At 43.4% G+C, this 14,900-nt stretch overlaps 1 protein-coding gene across 9 annotated transcripts in view; it reads right to left on the reverse strand.

The window, feature by feature from the left end:
- The window catches only part of PRKAG2 (protein kinase AMP-activated non-catalytic subunit gamma 2), a 266,756-nt gene that overhangs the window by 5,970 nt on the left and 245,886 nt on the right, over positions 1 to 14,900 (reverse strand). For 6 of the 9 annotated variants that reach the window (XM_036899688.2, XM_036899687.2, XM_036899689.2 and 3 more), the window contains 6 exons: positions 9,083 to 9,128; positions 6,608 to 6,662; positions 5,463 to 5,589; positions 2,666 to 2,831; positions 2,329 to 2,366; positions 956 to 1,102 (listed from right to left, as the gene is read on the reverse strand). In XM_036899688.2, the coding sequence (XP_036755583.1) occupies positions 956 to 1,102; positions 2,329 to 2,366; positions 2,666 to 2,831; positions 5,463 to 5,589; positions 6,608 to 6,662; positions 9,083 to 9,128 (579 nt within the window). The remainder of the gene's footprint in view (positions 1 to 955; positions 1,103 to 2,328; positions 2,367 to 2,665; positions 2,832 to 5,462; positions 5,590 to 6,607; positions 6,663 to 9,082; positions 9,129 to 14,900) is intronic. The other 3 variants (XM_036899693.2, XM_036899691.2, XM_036899690.2) reach the window with 1 other exon arrangement.

Here is a 14,900-nt window from a genome sequence, read left to right on the forward strand (position 1 = left end):
TGGTAGATTCAAGCAGAAAAAGGAAAGACTGGAGATTGTGGTGAAACGTGTTATCAGCCTGGCCGCGGAAGCTGGGGGCCTGGCCGCGGGTGAGCCGGCAGTGCCACGGACCCTTCAGCACTCCGTCGCGAAGGCAGGCCTGCTGGCTTCTCCTGGAAGGGAGGCTGTGTTCTGATGCCACCCACTGCCTTGCGTGTAACTTGCAGGAAGCATGTGAAGGTTAGCTGAAACAAGACTCGGGTACTTTTTGTTCTTGGACCACACTTCTGCATTTATAATAAAAAGCATCAATGCAGACTCATTATGAATTGACTTTGCCTAATTACAGGTTGTTCCAGAAGGAAGTGGTTGCATGCTGCACTCCTTAAGAGTGGAAAGCGGGGTAGCATTCCTACTCCTGTCTAACAAGAAAGGGATGATTTGGGGGCTGGGTGTACTGAGTCAGATACAGTGTTATGCAAAGTAGATACAAAAATCCTATAGGCAGTAAGTACAAGGAGACAGGAGTGCTGAGGTCAGGCTAGACCATCGGCTTATCTCTATCAGGGGAGAGAGATACTGGACGGAAGAGAGGAAATTAACTTAAAAAAGATCAGAATTGATTCATTTATCGTTCCCTTTGTTAAACCCATGTAATGACAAGTTTTTAACTTTAAATTAATAGACACTCTCCAGGAGCTCAGAGCTCTTGGCCTGCTATTTTCTCAAGTGTATCTTTTTAAACCATGGAAGTATCTCACTATTTGATTCAACTATGATACTAGGACTTAGAGATTAAACGCAGTGAACATTTACGGATGACCTACATGCCAAGTGACGTGCCAGGTTGCAGAACAGGGACACCGGGCCATGCACCTGAACTTGAGGGCTGCCATGTGGTTCAGAATTTCCGTGGCCCCATCAGGGCAGGGGGTGGGGTGGGGGTGGGGGAACACGCCTGGCCCAGCCGCCTCACCTCAGCTCTCACTATCCTGTCCACGATGGTCTCCAGTATCTCCAGCTTACTGCACTTCACCACACCCTCGAAATACTGCGAACGGTGCTGAAGGGCCTGGGTCACTGTGATATCTAGGTTATTGTATGTTTTTTCAGCAGCAAGGTTCTGTAATAAAGTAACAATTATATCCTTTCATCTCAGTTCACATTAATAATGACCCAAATTCAGTAAGCTTAAAGCAACCTGATTTTTAAAAAACATCAATGTTGACCTTAATTTAGTACCACAGCTTATATGTCATTAGTCCTGTTTTTCCATCTTCTCAGTAATAGTAAAGTGTACAAGCACACCTGAATCATCAAGCACCTGGCTAAACTGTGACTGCACATCCTCCCGAGGACTCCCCCTTTCTTACCCTCTACGGCTCTATACCCTGCGTGAATGAAGTCTTTTGAGAGGTAGACTAGCATTTGTGAAGGGTGTGAAGTGCCGCAGGGCTAGAAAACCTGCAGCAAGGGACTGTCCTTATGAGCCCAGCCCCTACTGGGGGCTCAAAAAAAAAAAACAAGGTTTTTGCTCAGAAGCCTGCAGGAGACCCATCAGGATTCAAGTAATCATGGAGGAAGAACAGGCTAGATAAACCCATAGATTCGAATGGTTTCTTGGGTTCTGATTAATCTTGGAGGGTTCCACTCAACAAATCCCAACTGGCATATTTTTTGGTGTCTGTTATGTTAACAGGGTGAAACAAAAGGGCTGAGACAGCTGCAAAATAGTATTTAATGCTGGGGTCAATATTATGGCAAACAATTGTGTATGCATTTGGGGCTATCAAAGTTTCAGGGTACCTTTCTCAGAAATACTGTAAAACTAAGGAAGTGCATTTAGTAAGATTGGGGGGGAAAAGGATGGACTGGAAAGATGCAGCACCAAAATCAACCTTGAATATTTAAAGCAGGAAATAAAAATAGGACTTTCTCTAATGCCATGTAATACAGTTGCTGTCATCTTGAGAACGGGTGTTCCCTATCAGCAAACAATGGGAAGTATGAAACAAGGAATCCACGACTTCCTGTGTGCACTGAACATGTCTGTCGGCAGAATGACATCTCCCACACAGAAAGATGACCATTTAAAATATGTGCTATGTTGCAGGGATAAACCATAGCTGTGTACTGAAAAGACCATTACAAAATTGTTTTATAACTGTTTTTTGCTGCTAAACCAATGAACATTAAAAGCACAATTATTATACGAATCTCTAGAATTCTCTGATAAGATTCTCATATCCAAAAACTAGGAATAAATAAATTAGGGGAAAAAAAAACAGACTAATGAATATGTTTTAAATGCATTCTAGATGATGGGTTTAATAGAATGAAAATACTTACAATTACATCAAATTTGGAATAAATATCTACAACTTTTCCTAAAAATGAAAATATATGTTAGAAAGATGTCTTAGAAACAAAAAAGAACATTTAAAATCAATCTTAACTAAGCAGTCACTAGGAGTTAAATATTGCTTAATAAAATTAACTTGTCTATTTTTAAATGGACATGAGATCATACCGTAATGGAAAACGTGAAGATAAACCAGTTTAACATTGTTATTATTCTGAATGCTGCTTAGTGCTGAGCTTATTCACTGTATCTAAATTTTCATCTCCCCCACTTATCTGACAGGCTAGGCTGTTTCTGTTCAGCCGCATGGCCACACCCACAGACCTGACTCATCCACAACAGGCAAGGCTGACACGCGTCTTTCTACAAAGACATTCAAGGCTTTGATGATGGGCGTGTCCGGGTGAATGAAGGCGATGTTGTGGTACGTCCCGATGCCAAGGGCAGCCAGGTTCTGCTTCATGAAGGCAGGCTTTGGCATATCAGACATCTAAATGGGAAGAGAAATACAAATGCTCTAGAGCCAAGACAGACCTTTTTAATGTTCACATGTCCACAGTTGAATGAAAAACTATGTACAATGAATTAGTCTCCTCTAACATTCTACTTAGAAGTTGGAATTAATATGAAAATATTACATATAAGAATTGTATCTTTTCTTCAAACCAGCTTATATATGCCTGTGCTTAGTAAAATACACAAAGCGGTAACATAACATTTTCCCCATTACCCGCTGAGAAAGTGGACAGAAGGCAACAACAGGTCTGTTTGGATAGTAAGACCTGTAAGCCACCAAGAATCCTTTATTCTCGATTATTCACATTAAGTTCCTGGGCCTGCGGTCATCCCTAAATAGTACCAAGAACCCACACATTTGCAAACCCAAAGCGTTTCAAGGTGCCTGTCTGAGCTGCTGCTAGGCTAGTCCTCACACCATCCCACCACACACCCCGCACTCTCCTTTGGAGGACTCCAATTGTTTCTACTGGGAACAAAGAACAAGCCAACTGAACAGAATCACAAGAACCTTTAAAAGTTCACTTTTCTTTTCACAGCCTGTTTTAAAGGAGGAGGGAGAAGCCAGAGAAGTCTAGGATGGTGTTTGACTAAAACAAAGTAAGGTCTACGGTTTCAAAGATCCACCTTTTATAAAGGGTATAGTTGATTCCATCCTCCTGGTGTACCTTATAATTATCAGGAAAAGATGAACAATTAGAAGAAACAAAATGTTCAAGTCAAAGAGTTCATCAATATTCAAATCATGAGAATCCTAGAAATTTAGAGAAAAAAAAGAAAGACCTATTAGGTCATCTAGGCCACCTTGACGCAGGATAACCCCTGTTCCACACTGTCTGCTTAGGCTAACTGCCAAACTTCTCCAAGGGTAATGCTGCTTCTTTTCAGAAAATGATCTCAACTCAGTACAAGTCAGGTTCTGAAATTTATTTAAAGTTCTGTATTTTTATCTGAAAACCTCTAGCTGAATATTCTAATAGCATGATTCTAATTACCATATTGGCCCAAATATAAGGCAGAGGCAACCTCCTCTACTTCTTACAGAAGAGAAAAATACCAAAGGCCTGTCTCAGACCGTTCCTGCTCCCCTGTGGCAGTGCAGCTGTGAAAATGGGCCAGGACCAGCACTTAGCAGCTGGGAAACTGGGGCATGTTTCACCCCGAGCCAGGTGCCTCTACACAGAACCACAGTGTGGCCTGGGGGGCGGGAGAGCCTTGGAGGCTGAGAGGCTACAGGGGCAGGTGACACGCTGCCACCAGCGGTAACGTGGCAAAGGCTATCAGCCTTGCTGAGATTCATCACCCACCGAAGGGGACTGATAAAAAGACCTACCTGAGAGGGTGCTGGAGGACTGGTGTGTCACCTGAGGCACTCAGCACAGTGCCCGACACATCCTAAGTGCTTAGCAGGCTTGAGCTCTCACGGCTGAGATTTAAGGTGACTAGCAGGTAGGTGGGCTAAGCCTGGCACGCCGCCCACCCTGGGCCCTGTTAAGCTGCACTGCTGAGGTGACTAAGTGCCTGCAGGACAGATGCCAAGTCTGACCCCAACATCACTGAGGCCTCAGTCTCCCTCCCTGCACTGCCACTTTACCAAACTTCACGCTTTTTCGTAAATTACTATTCTCCTTCCTACCTTTTCTTGGCATCTATTTAACCATGAAGAGTGTTACATTTACATGTAAACTACTTGAAGATAGGCTTGCTTTGATGGACAAGGCACTTCCCTCATCACTGACCCCTCTGTGCTTCTGTCCAGTCAGCGGGGCAGCACCCCAGGGCCAGCAGCCTGGCTCCTGGCTTCCCCTGAAGGCTATCATGTTCCCTTACCTGAAGCTGTAGGGAAGGAAAAGGGAAACCTAAGTTGATGTACATTTTTTTCTTAAAAAAAAAAAAAAAGGCTTTTCAAATCATCTTGTGACCTACGAATGAGGCCTCCTACTGGTCCTGGCTGACCAGTTACTCAGTCTCAGATCCCTGACTGCAATTGAAAGCACCACACTCTTGAAAATGCTCTGGTCCTTCTGAGCCTCTCTCGGTACTGCTGACAAGCAGGTTCTAAGCTTGGAATGATGATGAAGCCATCTCATTTCACACGCAGTGGAGAAAACCTATGGAAAACACAGCCCTAATTTGGACCAACATGGTATCCTCTCGCCACAGTTTATTTGCTTTGGGTTTTTCTATTACTGCTGCTAGTGATACAATCCTGGGCACAGTATTTTTTGAATAGGTTTCCAAAACTGATACCAGTGAAGCACCGTAAGGCAACTTGCTATAAATGTTGGCTCAATTTATCTTTGTATAGCAGTTCTGTTAACTAGACTGACTTGCAAACTATTTTATTGCCCTCATGGTTTAGGTGGTAAAATATTCTCATTTAAATAGAGAATTCCAGTTTTTCAGTTATTTTGATACTTGCACTGATAGGTGATTGCTTTTTAATTGGAACCAACTCTGAGAATGTACAATCCAAGTAGTCGTAAGCTGAGAAACTCAAGTTTAGAAATGGAGACCTCAAAGCTAACAATTTCTTCTACTGAGGGAAACAGGAGCCAATTTACTTGAAGTAAATATTTCTTTAAAAACACTAAAAACTACTTACAAAAAGCTGGAGGAACTTGAGGATTCTTTTGTGGGTAAGTATATAAAGTGCATTCCCACTGATAGGGTCAATAACTGGCAATCTGTGGATTTTATTTTTGATCAACGAGTATACAGCATCGAAGAGGCTGCGGGAAAAGCCATTAAAGTTGTTAGGAGGCTTTAGAGAAAAATTAGAAAGCTTTGGACCACCCCTGCTTTTCAGTGTTTTCGTATTACAATAAGAAAAAGGTTGATCGACTTAAAACAGAGTGTTTTTTTTTGGAAAAGTTTTAAATTGGAGATTTCAGCAAATTTTTTGATTTTTCACAATCTCTGTTAATCTCAAATACAAGTGTGAGCTACAAATCTCTAAGAGCGGTTTTTAAATAATGCATTCAATGCTTTAGAGAAACGACAAGCTGAACCCTAGGAAAGCTAAGAAACGATACCACTAGCAACAGTGGGGAAATGTAGTGTGGCCCCTGGGCTGGCCGCTCGGACTCCATGCAGCTCCCTGGCTGCTCCGTTGCTCAGCCCCCCTCTGGGCTGCTCTGGCCTCCTGTGACTGCCAAAAAGAAGGCATGGGGGGCGGTGTATTTGTTTTTTGGGGACTTGGAAATAAAATAACAGACCACAATATTCCACTTTTTCTTGCTGGTGCTCTAAGTTTTTAAGAATGCTTTCTTACAACGTGGAAACATATCAGAGCCATCCCAGCAGGCTTAGATCAAAGCGCAGCTCATCCTTCTGCCCACCTCAGACCAAAGTCTCATAGAGACTGATCTTTCAACATCGTGTGTCAGAACCTCTGGGGGAGTTGTGTTAATACACATTTCTGGGCACTGCCCTCCCCAGACTGACTGCATGGGTCAGGGGCAGAGCCTAGGCATCTGCCATTTTCACAAGCTCCCTAAGATGCTTTCTGCTGCAGGTGATCTGGATTCTAAAACTGCTTAGTCTGACCTTCTTCAAAGTCTATTACCAGTCCTTTGGACCAACAGTGGGTATGTTTTGTATTGTCTCTAAATTTAATAATTTGGAATTAAGGAGGTTAGCCCCTATCTAGATAAAAAAAAAAAATCCATCATCAATCTATCAGTCATGGTAACCAAACTGATGAATCTGAATGGATGTTTTCAAAGGAAAGAAACTTTACAAGTTTACCTTGCATCTGGAGATATATTCACTAAAGGCTTAAATGTTTCTTGTAAATAAAGCTCTGTATTTATAGAAAGAAAATAATGCAATTAGTAACACATTTGTTGTTTGCAATTATCACATAAATTAAAATAACCTTCAATTTATAGACAACAATTGGATTAAAAACACAAATCAATAATTTACTGAAAACTATTATGTCAATTACAGTTATGGGCTATTTTAACAACTTACAAATTGCTTTCAGGATGTTGCCTTTGTGGAGAACTTAAACATTTAAAAACAGTATTACAACAGATGTAAAAATCCGAAGTCAAGAAACCTGATAGAAGAGCAATACCAGCAGAGGCCACTAGCATGCTACCAAGTCACTATCACCCTCAAGACATGAAGCATTTAGGAAACCCTTTTAAACTGATTTTTGTAAGTTAAAAGATAAAACAAATGTTATAACAAATTCTGTATTACAAATGTTCTGAAATTTTATTGTACCAAATGAATGTTCATTATCTGCACCTTGGGGATCTTTGCAGTATGTAGACATTATCTCTGTAAAGATCAACTGTACTTAATTTGCTTTACTCAAGTTTCTATACAGAAGGCATTCAAGAACACCTCAACATTATCACTACCAAACGTGATGGGATGTCAAAATGTAAATACACTTAAGCCTTGATCTAACATTAGTTATGCAGCAGAATTTGGTAACAAGTATCTTGTCTTGGGGTTGTTATATTTTCACTCACAATAGTGCTAAGATATGGATCCCATGCTGGCCTTGTTTAGTTGGACGTGATCAAGCCATCACAAATCCAGAACTACTCAGTGAACTTCTAGGGCACACGGAATTAGGAGCCCTTTGCTCTTTACAGAGAATTCTAACGGATGTTCAGATACCGCATCCAGTTACAAAGGTTGCTTATCATTCTGAGACAGGGACCATGGATGTAGTCAGAGTAGGGTGAGGGCCTCTGTAGGGGGCAGGGCGGGATATTTGCAGTCAGAGCAGTGTAACTACATGCAAGGAAACCCCCCTGCTAAAACTCTATGTTAAACATTGAGCTCTAGAATCATTCTCCAGTGAAATCAGTTAATGTTCCCCAGATAAAGAAGAGTAGCACACGTTTTATTATGCTAAACATTTGTAACCATGTGGAAGATTCACTTTAGCATACTAAAAGGCCCAGGCCTATGTGCTGTCTTTCCTCCTTCAGACTTGACTAGGTGATTCTGCAAACTGGGCAACTAACTTGGCATGAGACCCAGCTGTAGACTAAGGGCAGGAAGAATTCCATCTTGAAGATAAGATTGCATTTTAACACCCAGGAAGTTCAAGAGGCAAGATTCTTTAGCAAATAGACAATGCCTCAGCCCACCTTGGGAGCTGAGCAAGCAGCCTTTTGATATGCTCCCAGACCCAGGTGCCGGTGTCCCCAAGCGAAACCAAGGCAGGAAATTCCTTATGTTAAGTTCATTTTTAATAGTCAGGGCCCACTTAAGAAGTCCGTCCACACCCCTAAACTCTTCTTCACGTTCTCGAAAAATCCTCAACTGCCTATAAAACCCCTAGACAACGCACCAACACGGACTCTCTAGTCCCCTCCTGGCGTGAGCCGGGAGCTCTGTCCCTTCACTGTATCTCTAAATAAAAGCCTGTACCTCGCTCTCCTACCTTGACTGTGAAGCTCATTCTTTGGCTCCACCAACAAGAACCCCGGCATCAATTCCAAGCAAATTGTGGGAAGTACAAAGCTAAATTTCAATTTTAAATTCAAAATTTTTCTTTAACTGGTCCCTCCACTTCTCTCCAGGCCTTTCCCTGAGCACCCTAAGGGCTTCCCCTTCAGCCACTGCCATCTCAGGCTTGTATTTATATTCCTATTGACGTGTCCTTAGCGCCTCTCCACCTATTCAGCCCATGGACCTCTTAGGAAAGAGCAAGTTCACAACTGTGAAATTAGAATTAAAAAGAGGGCTCCATTTCAGAAAAGAGTACTGTGAACTTCAACTTACAAACAAAAGAAAGCAAAGTTGCGAGTTATTTTCATGTCATTTGACCAAATCATCTAGTTTAAGGTCCACTTGTTCTATGTTTCTCCATATTTTGTAAAGAAATAACTACTAAATTTAAATAAGAACAGATCCTTGCTTTTGTTAATCTTAAACATTCCTTTGGTGTGTTTTCTATACAAAGGCAAATTTTGGAGGGTACTTAGTAGGGAATGGTGGCCCCATGGAGGGGGGTGATGAGCTTACTCTTCTTTGTATTTGCAGACTTGTGATTGTTTCTCTATCATGTCTAAAAACAAACAGAATGGATAATGTTTATCCATGGTATACTATCAAAAATTAGAAGTAAATGTTTTAATTATTGTACTTTATTAATCAGAAAGAAAGGATCTGTAAAATTAAAACACATTTTACATGCCTGAACACTTTTTTCCTGATAGTAAGAGATTTTTAACTTCCAATAGTGCTTACCCCTCCATGTTTCAATCTTATGTTCCTCTAATTCATAAATCTGTACCTGCAAATAAGAAAAACTCTTATTTACAAATGGTAGCATATATCATAAGAAAACGAGTAATTATTTCATAACTGTTGAGTTCCATAGTCAGCAGAAGGAAATAAACAATTCAGAAATATTGAAAATATAAATTAGAAACATAAAATGTTCTACATTTCTTTGAAGATAAATGTTTTATAAATTTAAAACATAGTAAACCAGAATATATTTCCATTAATTTAATTTGAAAATTTCTGACACACTTGCATTTTAAAACATACTCAGACATACATGAGCATATCTCAGAGATACTGTGGGTAGGGCTGCAGATCACCACAATGAAGTGAGTATCATGATAAAGTGAGTCTCAAATGACCTTTTTGGTTTCCCAGGACATGTAAAAGCTATGTTTACACCTAATGCAGTCGGCTAAGTATACAATAGCATTTATTCCTAAAAAAAAAAACACCTTAACTACAAAATACTTTATGGCTAGAAAGTGCTAACCATCACCTGAGCTTTCAGTGAGTTGTGGCCCTTTTGGTGAAGGGGTTTTGCCTCAATGCAGTTGGCTGCCACTGGGTTAAGGTGATGGTTGCTGAAGGTTGGCGTGGCTGTGCCCATTCCTTAAAGTAGGACAACAATCACGTTTGCTACACGATGGACTCTTCCCTTCATGAGCAGTTTCTCTGTAGCATGTGATGCTGTTTGATAGCACTTAGCCCACAGAACTTCTTTCCAAATTGGAGTCAACCCTGTTGCTGCCTCGTTGACTGAGTTCATAGCATATTCTAAAGCCTCTGTTGTCATGGGAACAATCTTTACAGCATCTTCACCAGGAGAAGAAACCATGTCAAGAAACCACTTTCTTTGCTCATCCGTAAGAAGCAGCTCCTCATCCCTTCAAGCTGATGCTGAGATGGCAGGATTCAGTCAGTTCTCGTCAGTTCAGGCTCCACTTCTGGGTCTCGTTCTCCTGCTGTTTGCACCCCACCTGCTGTTACTTCCTCCACTGAGGTCTTGAGCCCCTCGGTCATGCACGAGGGTTGGAATCAAGTTCTTCCAGACTCCTGTCAGTGGTGCTATTTTGACCTCTTCCCGTGGATCACGAATGTCCTTAGTGGCATCCGGAATGGTGGATCCTCCCCAGAAGGTTTTCGCTTGACTTTGCCCAGAGCCGTCAGAGGAATCAGTTATCCGTGGTAGCTACGGCCTTATGAGATGCATGTCTTCCATAATAAACTCTGGAAGCTGAAATGACTCCTTGATCCCTCGGCTGCAGAATGGACGCTGAGTCAGCGGCGTGAAGACAACATTCACCTCATTGCACACCTCCCCCAGGGCTCTTGGCGGACCAGGTGTGTTGCCAACGAGCAGTTCCTATTTTGAAAGGAAGCTTCTTTTCGGAGCAGCAGTTCTCCACAGTGGGCTTGAAGCCCTCAGTAAACTGTGTTGTGGACAGCTGTGCTGTCATCGAGGCTGTGCTGTTCCACCCAGGCTGTGCTGTTCCTTTGCACAGGCAGAGTAGACTTAGCATGATTGTGAAGGGCCCTAGAACGTGGGGAGCGGTCAATGAGCCCGGGCTTCACCCCAAAGTCCCCAGCTGCGGTAGCCCCTAACAGGACAGTCAGCCTGTGCTTTGAGGCCCTAAAGCCAGGCACTGACTTCTCTCCAGCGGTGAAAGTCCTAGATGCACCCTCTTCTCCTGGCAGGCTGTTTACACTGAGAGCCTCTTGTTTAGTGTAGCCACCTTCACGAGTGACCTGAGCCGATCCGGGTAACTTGCTGCAGCTTCCGCATCAGCACGTGCTGCTTCACTTTGCACCTTCGTGTTATGGAGGTGAATTCTTTCCTTAGGCCTCATGAGCCACCTTGGCTTCCAACTTTCCTCTGCAGCTTCCTCCCGTCTCTCAGCTTTCACAGAACTGAAGAGCCAGGGCCTTGGTCTGGCTGAGGCTTTGGCTTAAGGGGCTGTTTGGCTGGCTTGACCTTCTACCCAGACCACTCCCACGTTCTCCACAGCAGCAATAGGGCTGCTGTGCTCCCTCGGCATTTGTGTGGCCTCCGGAGGAGCACTTTCATTTCCTTCAAGAACTTTTCCTTTGCGTTCACAACCTGGCCGGCTCGGTGCAAGAGGCCTGGCTTTTGGCGTATCTGCGCTTTTGACTTGTCCTCCTCACCAAGCTTGATCATGTCTAGCTTTTGACTTAAAAGTGAGAAACATGGACGCTTCCTTTCATTGAACACTTAGAGGCCACTGTCGGGTATTAATTGGCCTAGTTTCAATGTTGTTATGTCTCAGAACAGGGAGGCCTGACGAGATGGGGAGATGTGGGGAATGGTGTGGCTGGTCCGAGGGGAGCACAGACATTTATCAGTTAAGTTCACCACCTTGGCATGGCTTGTGGTACCCAAAACAATCACAACAGTAACACCAAAGATCACTGATCAAAGATAATTGTAACAAATATAACGAAAAAGATTGAAATACTATGATGATTATCAAAATGTAACAGAGACACAAAGTGAGCAAATGCTATTGGAAAAATGGTACCAATAGACTTGCTCGACACAGGGCTGCCACAAATCTTCAATTTGTAAGAAACGCAATAGCTGCAAAGTAAAAAAGTGAAGTGCAATGGGAGGTAAGCCTCTACACTCTTTTCTTTTTTTGAGGACACAGAAGATTTTTAGCATCTCTGATTTAAAAAGGACAACTGGTTACATCATGTGCTAAAATTAAGTTGTTGGATAAATTTATGCCTGGACCATATCAACTAGTTTTCACAAAGATACAGTGGGTAAAAAGCCTAGGAAGTTAATAGCACAGGGTAACAGAAAGCCACTTTGGTTCAAATCTCAACACTAGTCTTAGCACTTCTTAGTTGCTACTCTTGCCCTAACTATTTCGTCAAACCTCTCTCAATTTGTTTCCCTTCTGGAACAATTGGATAAAAAGATTGCCCAAGTTCACTTTCTGTGAGGATCATATGAGAGAACATGAGATAAAAGTGCCTGGCAGAAAACAGGGACACAATACAGGATAGTCCACGCTGACCCCGTCTGCGGCCTCACACTCTCAATTCAGCTTTTCAAAAAATTATTATGCCTTATGTCAGCATTCTACTGGGACCTACTGGGGGCACCTGCAATAAGAAAACCTGGCCTCTTGTTTAAGCTGAAAATGCAGCTGGCTGGCAACATTAGACACCCTCTACACAAGTGCCACTGACACTGGAGAAAGCATATCTGACTCTAAAGGGCTTGGTGTAGGGATGTATAGGTGGAGGTGGACACAGGCCAGGCAAGGAAACGTCGGGCAAGTAGACTTTAGCCAGGCCCTGTGTGATGGGTGCGCTCTCCACAACCAAGCTGGAGGCAAGGCCAGCAGAGGACAGAGTTCCTTGCAGAACGCGGAGAAGGCTGACTGCGCTCGAAGCCAGAGCGAGGGTGGGGCCTGATGCGGCCACCTGACGGCCGGGCTCTATCTGGAGCGAAGGCCAGTCCCGCACTGGCGGCTCCCGTAGTGCAGCAGTGTGGGAGAAAAAGGCCCGCAGAAGGTGGTTTTCACAGCACTGGAGCCAGACGGACAACTGAGTCCCAGGTGGTTAGTGATGTCTAGAGAGGTGACGGTGAGGATACAGGGGCGACTGGAAGGAAGACGGGAAGGGCTTGGAGATTTTAAACAGGGGAAGTAGAGATGAAGGGATAAATACAGAGACCCCCATTTTTGATGCTGGTGACTGGATGAGAATCTCCAGGCCAAGGAAGGAAGCCTAAGAAAGGGAAGGGAAGGCGAGGACTTGGTTCAGAGCAGCTGAAAGCGGGGCACCCCGGTCCAACCTCCCTCCGGAGGTCCTGAGATGAGGCAGTGCTCAGCTGGTGGCAGCGCCCCTGCCTGCTGCCACACAGCCCCTCAGGGGCGTGGGTACAGGCAGTGTGGACGCCGCTCAGCACTTCCAGGGGCAGGGTCATTAGGAACCGGTGTGCCCCCTGCCACGATGAGAAGGGGGTGTGTGCACGCGGAAAGGTGAGTGAGATACAGCCTCTACTCCAAAGGACTAACAATCTAGCATGAAACTCAGGAACACCCACAGCAGTGTTTCTCAGCCTTAGTACTCCTGACACCTGAGGCCGGATGGTTCTTTGTCCCTGGGGCTGTCCTGTGCGCTTCTGTCCACTAGACGCCAATACAACGACCCCGATCCTCCCCTGCTATGACCTGGAATGTCTCCAGATACTGTCAACTGTTCCCTGGTAGGCAAATCATTGCCAGCTGAGAAACTGCCTTACAATGAATCAGAAAGCAGTACGAGATCGCCGTCAGGCTATTAGCAGGAGCACTGAAGTAGCAACTAATTTAGCCCACGGGAGACAAATATAGGGACCTCTTCATCCTAAGGTGATACTTGAGTAGAAGACCGAAAGACGAGATTTCCACTGGCCACAGCCAAGGACAGGAAGGAGGATGCGCGGTGCAGTGAGGAGGTAGATTAAGGTTTCCAAGGTCTCCCACACAGAAAAGAGCAAAGGGCCAAAGGTTAAGCCTCAGATAGCATCTCAATTAGGAAGAGGAAGAAAGACAAGGAGCCTAACGGGCCAGGTTAGAAAGAGAAGCAAGAAGTATCACAAATGTGACTAACATCCTCCTACACTCTGTAGATAGGGAGAGAAGTAACTGCTAGTCTTTTGTACAAAATTGGACAAATAAAAAAGCTATCTAGTACCCATATTAGTGTAAATACAGCAGTTGACAAGAAAAGTGGTAAAACTAAAGAGTGGTCTTTCCAAAATATACATGAAAATTATTGTTCAGAAGTTCCATTTTGTGGAAAATCAGCTGTAGAAAATTTTACAAAGAAGCTACAAAATCTTTCAAGTTTAAGGTCCCAATCTTGCTGAACATCCACTAGAAATAAAGTTTGAAAATAAGACTGGTGATCACCCAAGGAAGAATTAGAAAATTTAAGATAGATGGACACAAGTTGTCCACCCTGGAGATCACTGACCCCGAAGACTGAGAAGCGCAGAGGACAGAGCCTGTGGGGTGGGGTCGCGTGGCCACATCCACGGGGAAGCAGAGGAGAGAGAGGGAGACGGAACTATCTATCTGAAGCACCAGCCAGAACCTTTCCAAATTAGCTGGAAAACCAATGGGAAGGTCATGGAAACTCACATACATGGAGCAGAATAAATGCAAAGAAAACCACACTTAGGCCTGTCACGATTACTGCTGGAACCCCACAGTAAATCTTGAAGCAGAAAGAAATGGCATATTACACAGGGGAGATAAGGATAAACATTTCTATTGATTTCTTATCCGAAGCACTGGGGGACCAAAGACAATGAAATCACATCCTTAAAGTGTTAAAGAAACAAATGTTAATGCATTTCTGTAAAATAGAAGAAGTCCTTCAAAAATGGAGATGAAATGATCATACTGTCAGATGCCCAGGAATTGGGGGAATTCCCCCCAGAACTAACATTGAGTTCTTCAGACTGAAGGGACATGACAGCAGATGTTAATTCAGACCCACAGAAAGGAGTGAGAAGTGGTGCCCATGAAGGTAAATATAAAACACTATACATATTCTTTTTACTCTGTATTTTGTTTAAAACAAACTGATATGGGCAGATATTAAGTAGATCTACATTTTACGCAAAAAACTCAGTATTAACTCTAAATAGACAGTAGTTAAGTTAAAGTTGATACTGAAATCCACATAGCAACCACAGTGACAAGGCGCAGAGAGGTGTGGCTGAAACATGGCTGGAGCGTGTCAGCTGTGTTGG

Source organism: Manis pentadactyla, chromosome 7 (genome assembly GCF_030020395.1).
Source record: "Manis pentadactyla isolate mManPen7 chromosome 7, mManPen7.hap1, whole genome shotgun sequence".
Lineage (NCBI taxonomy): Eukaryota > Metazoa > Chordata > Mammalia > Pholidota > Manidae > Manis > Manis pentadactyla.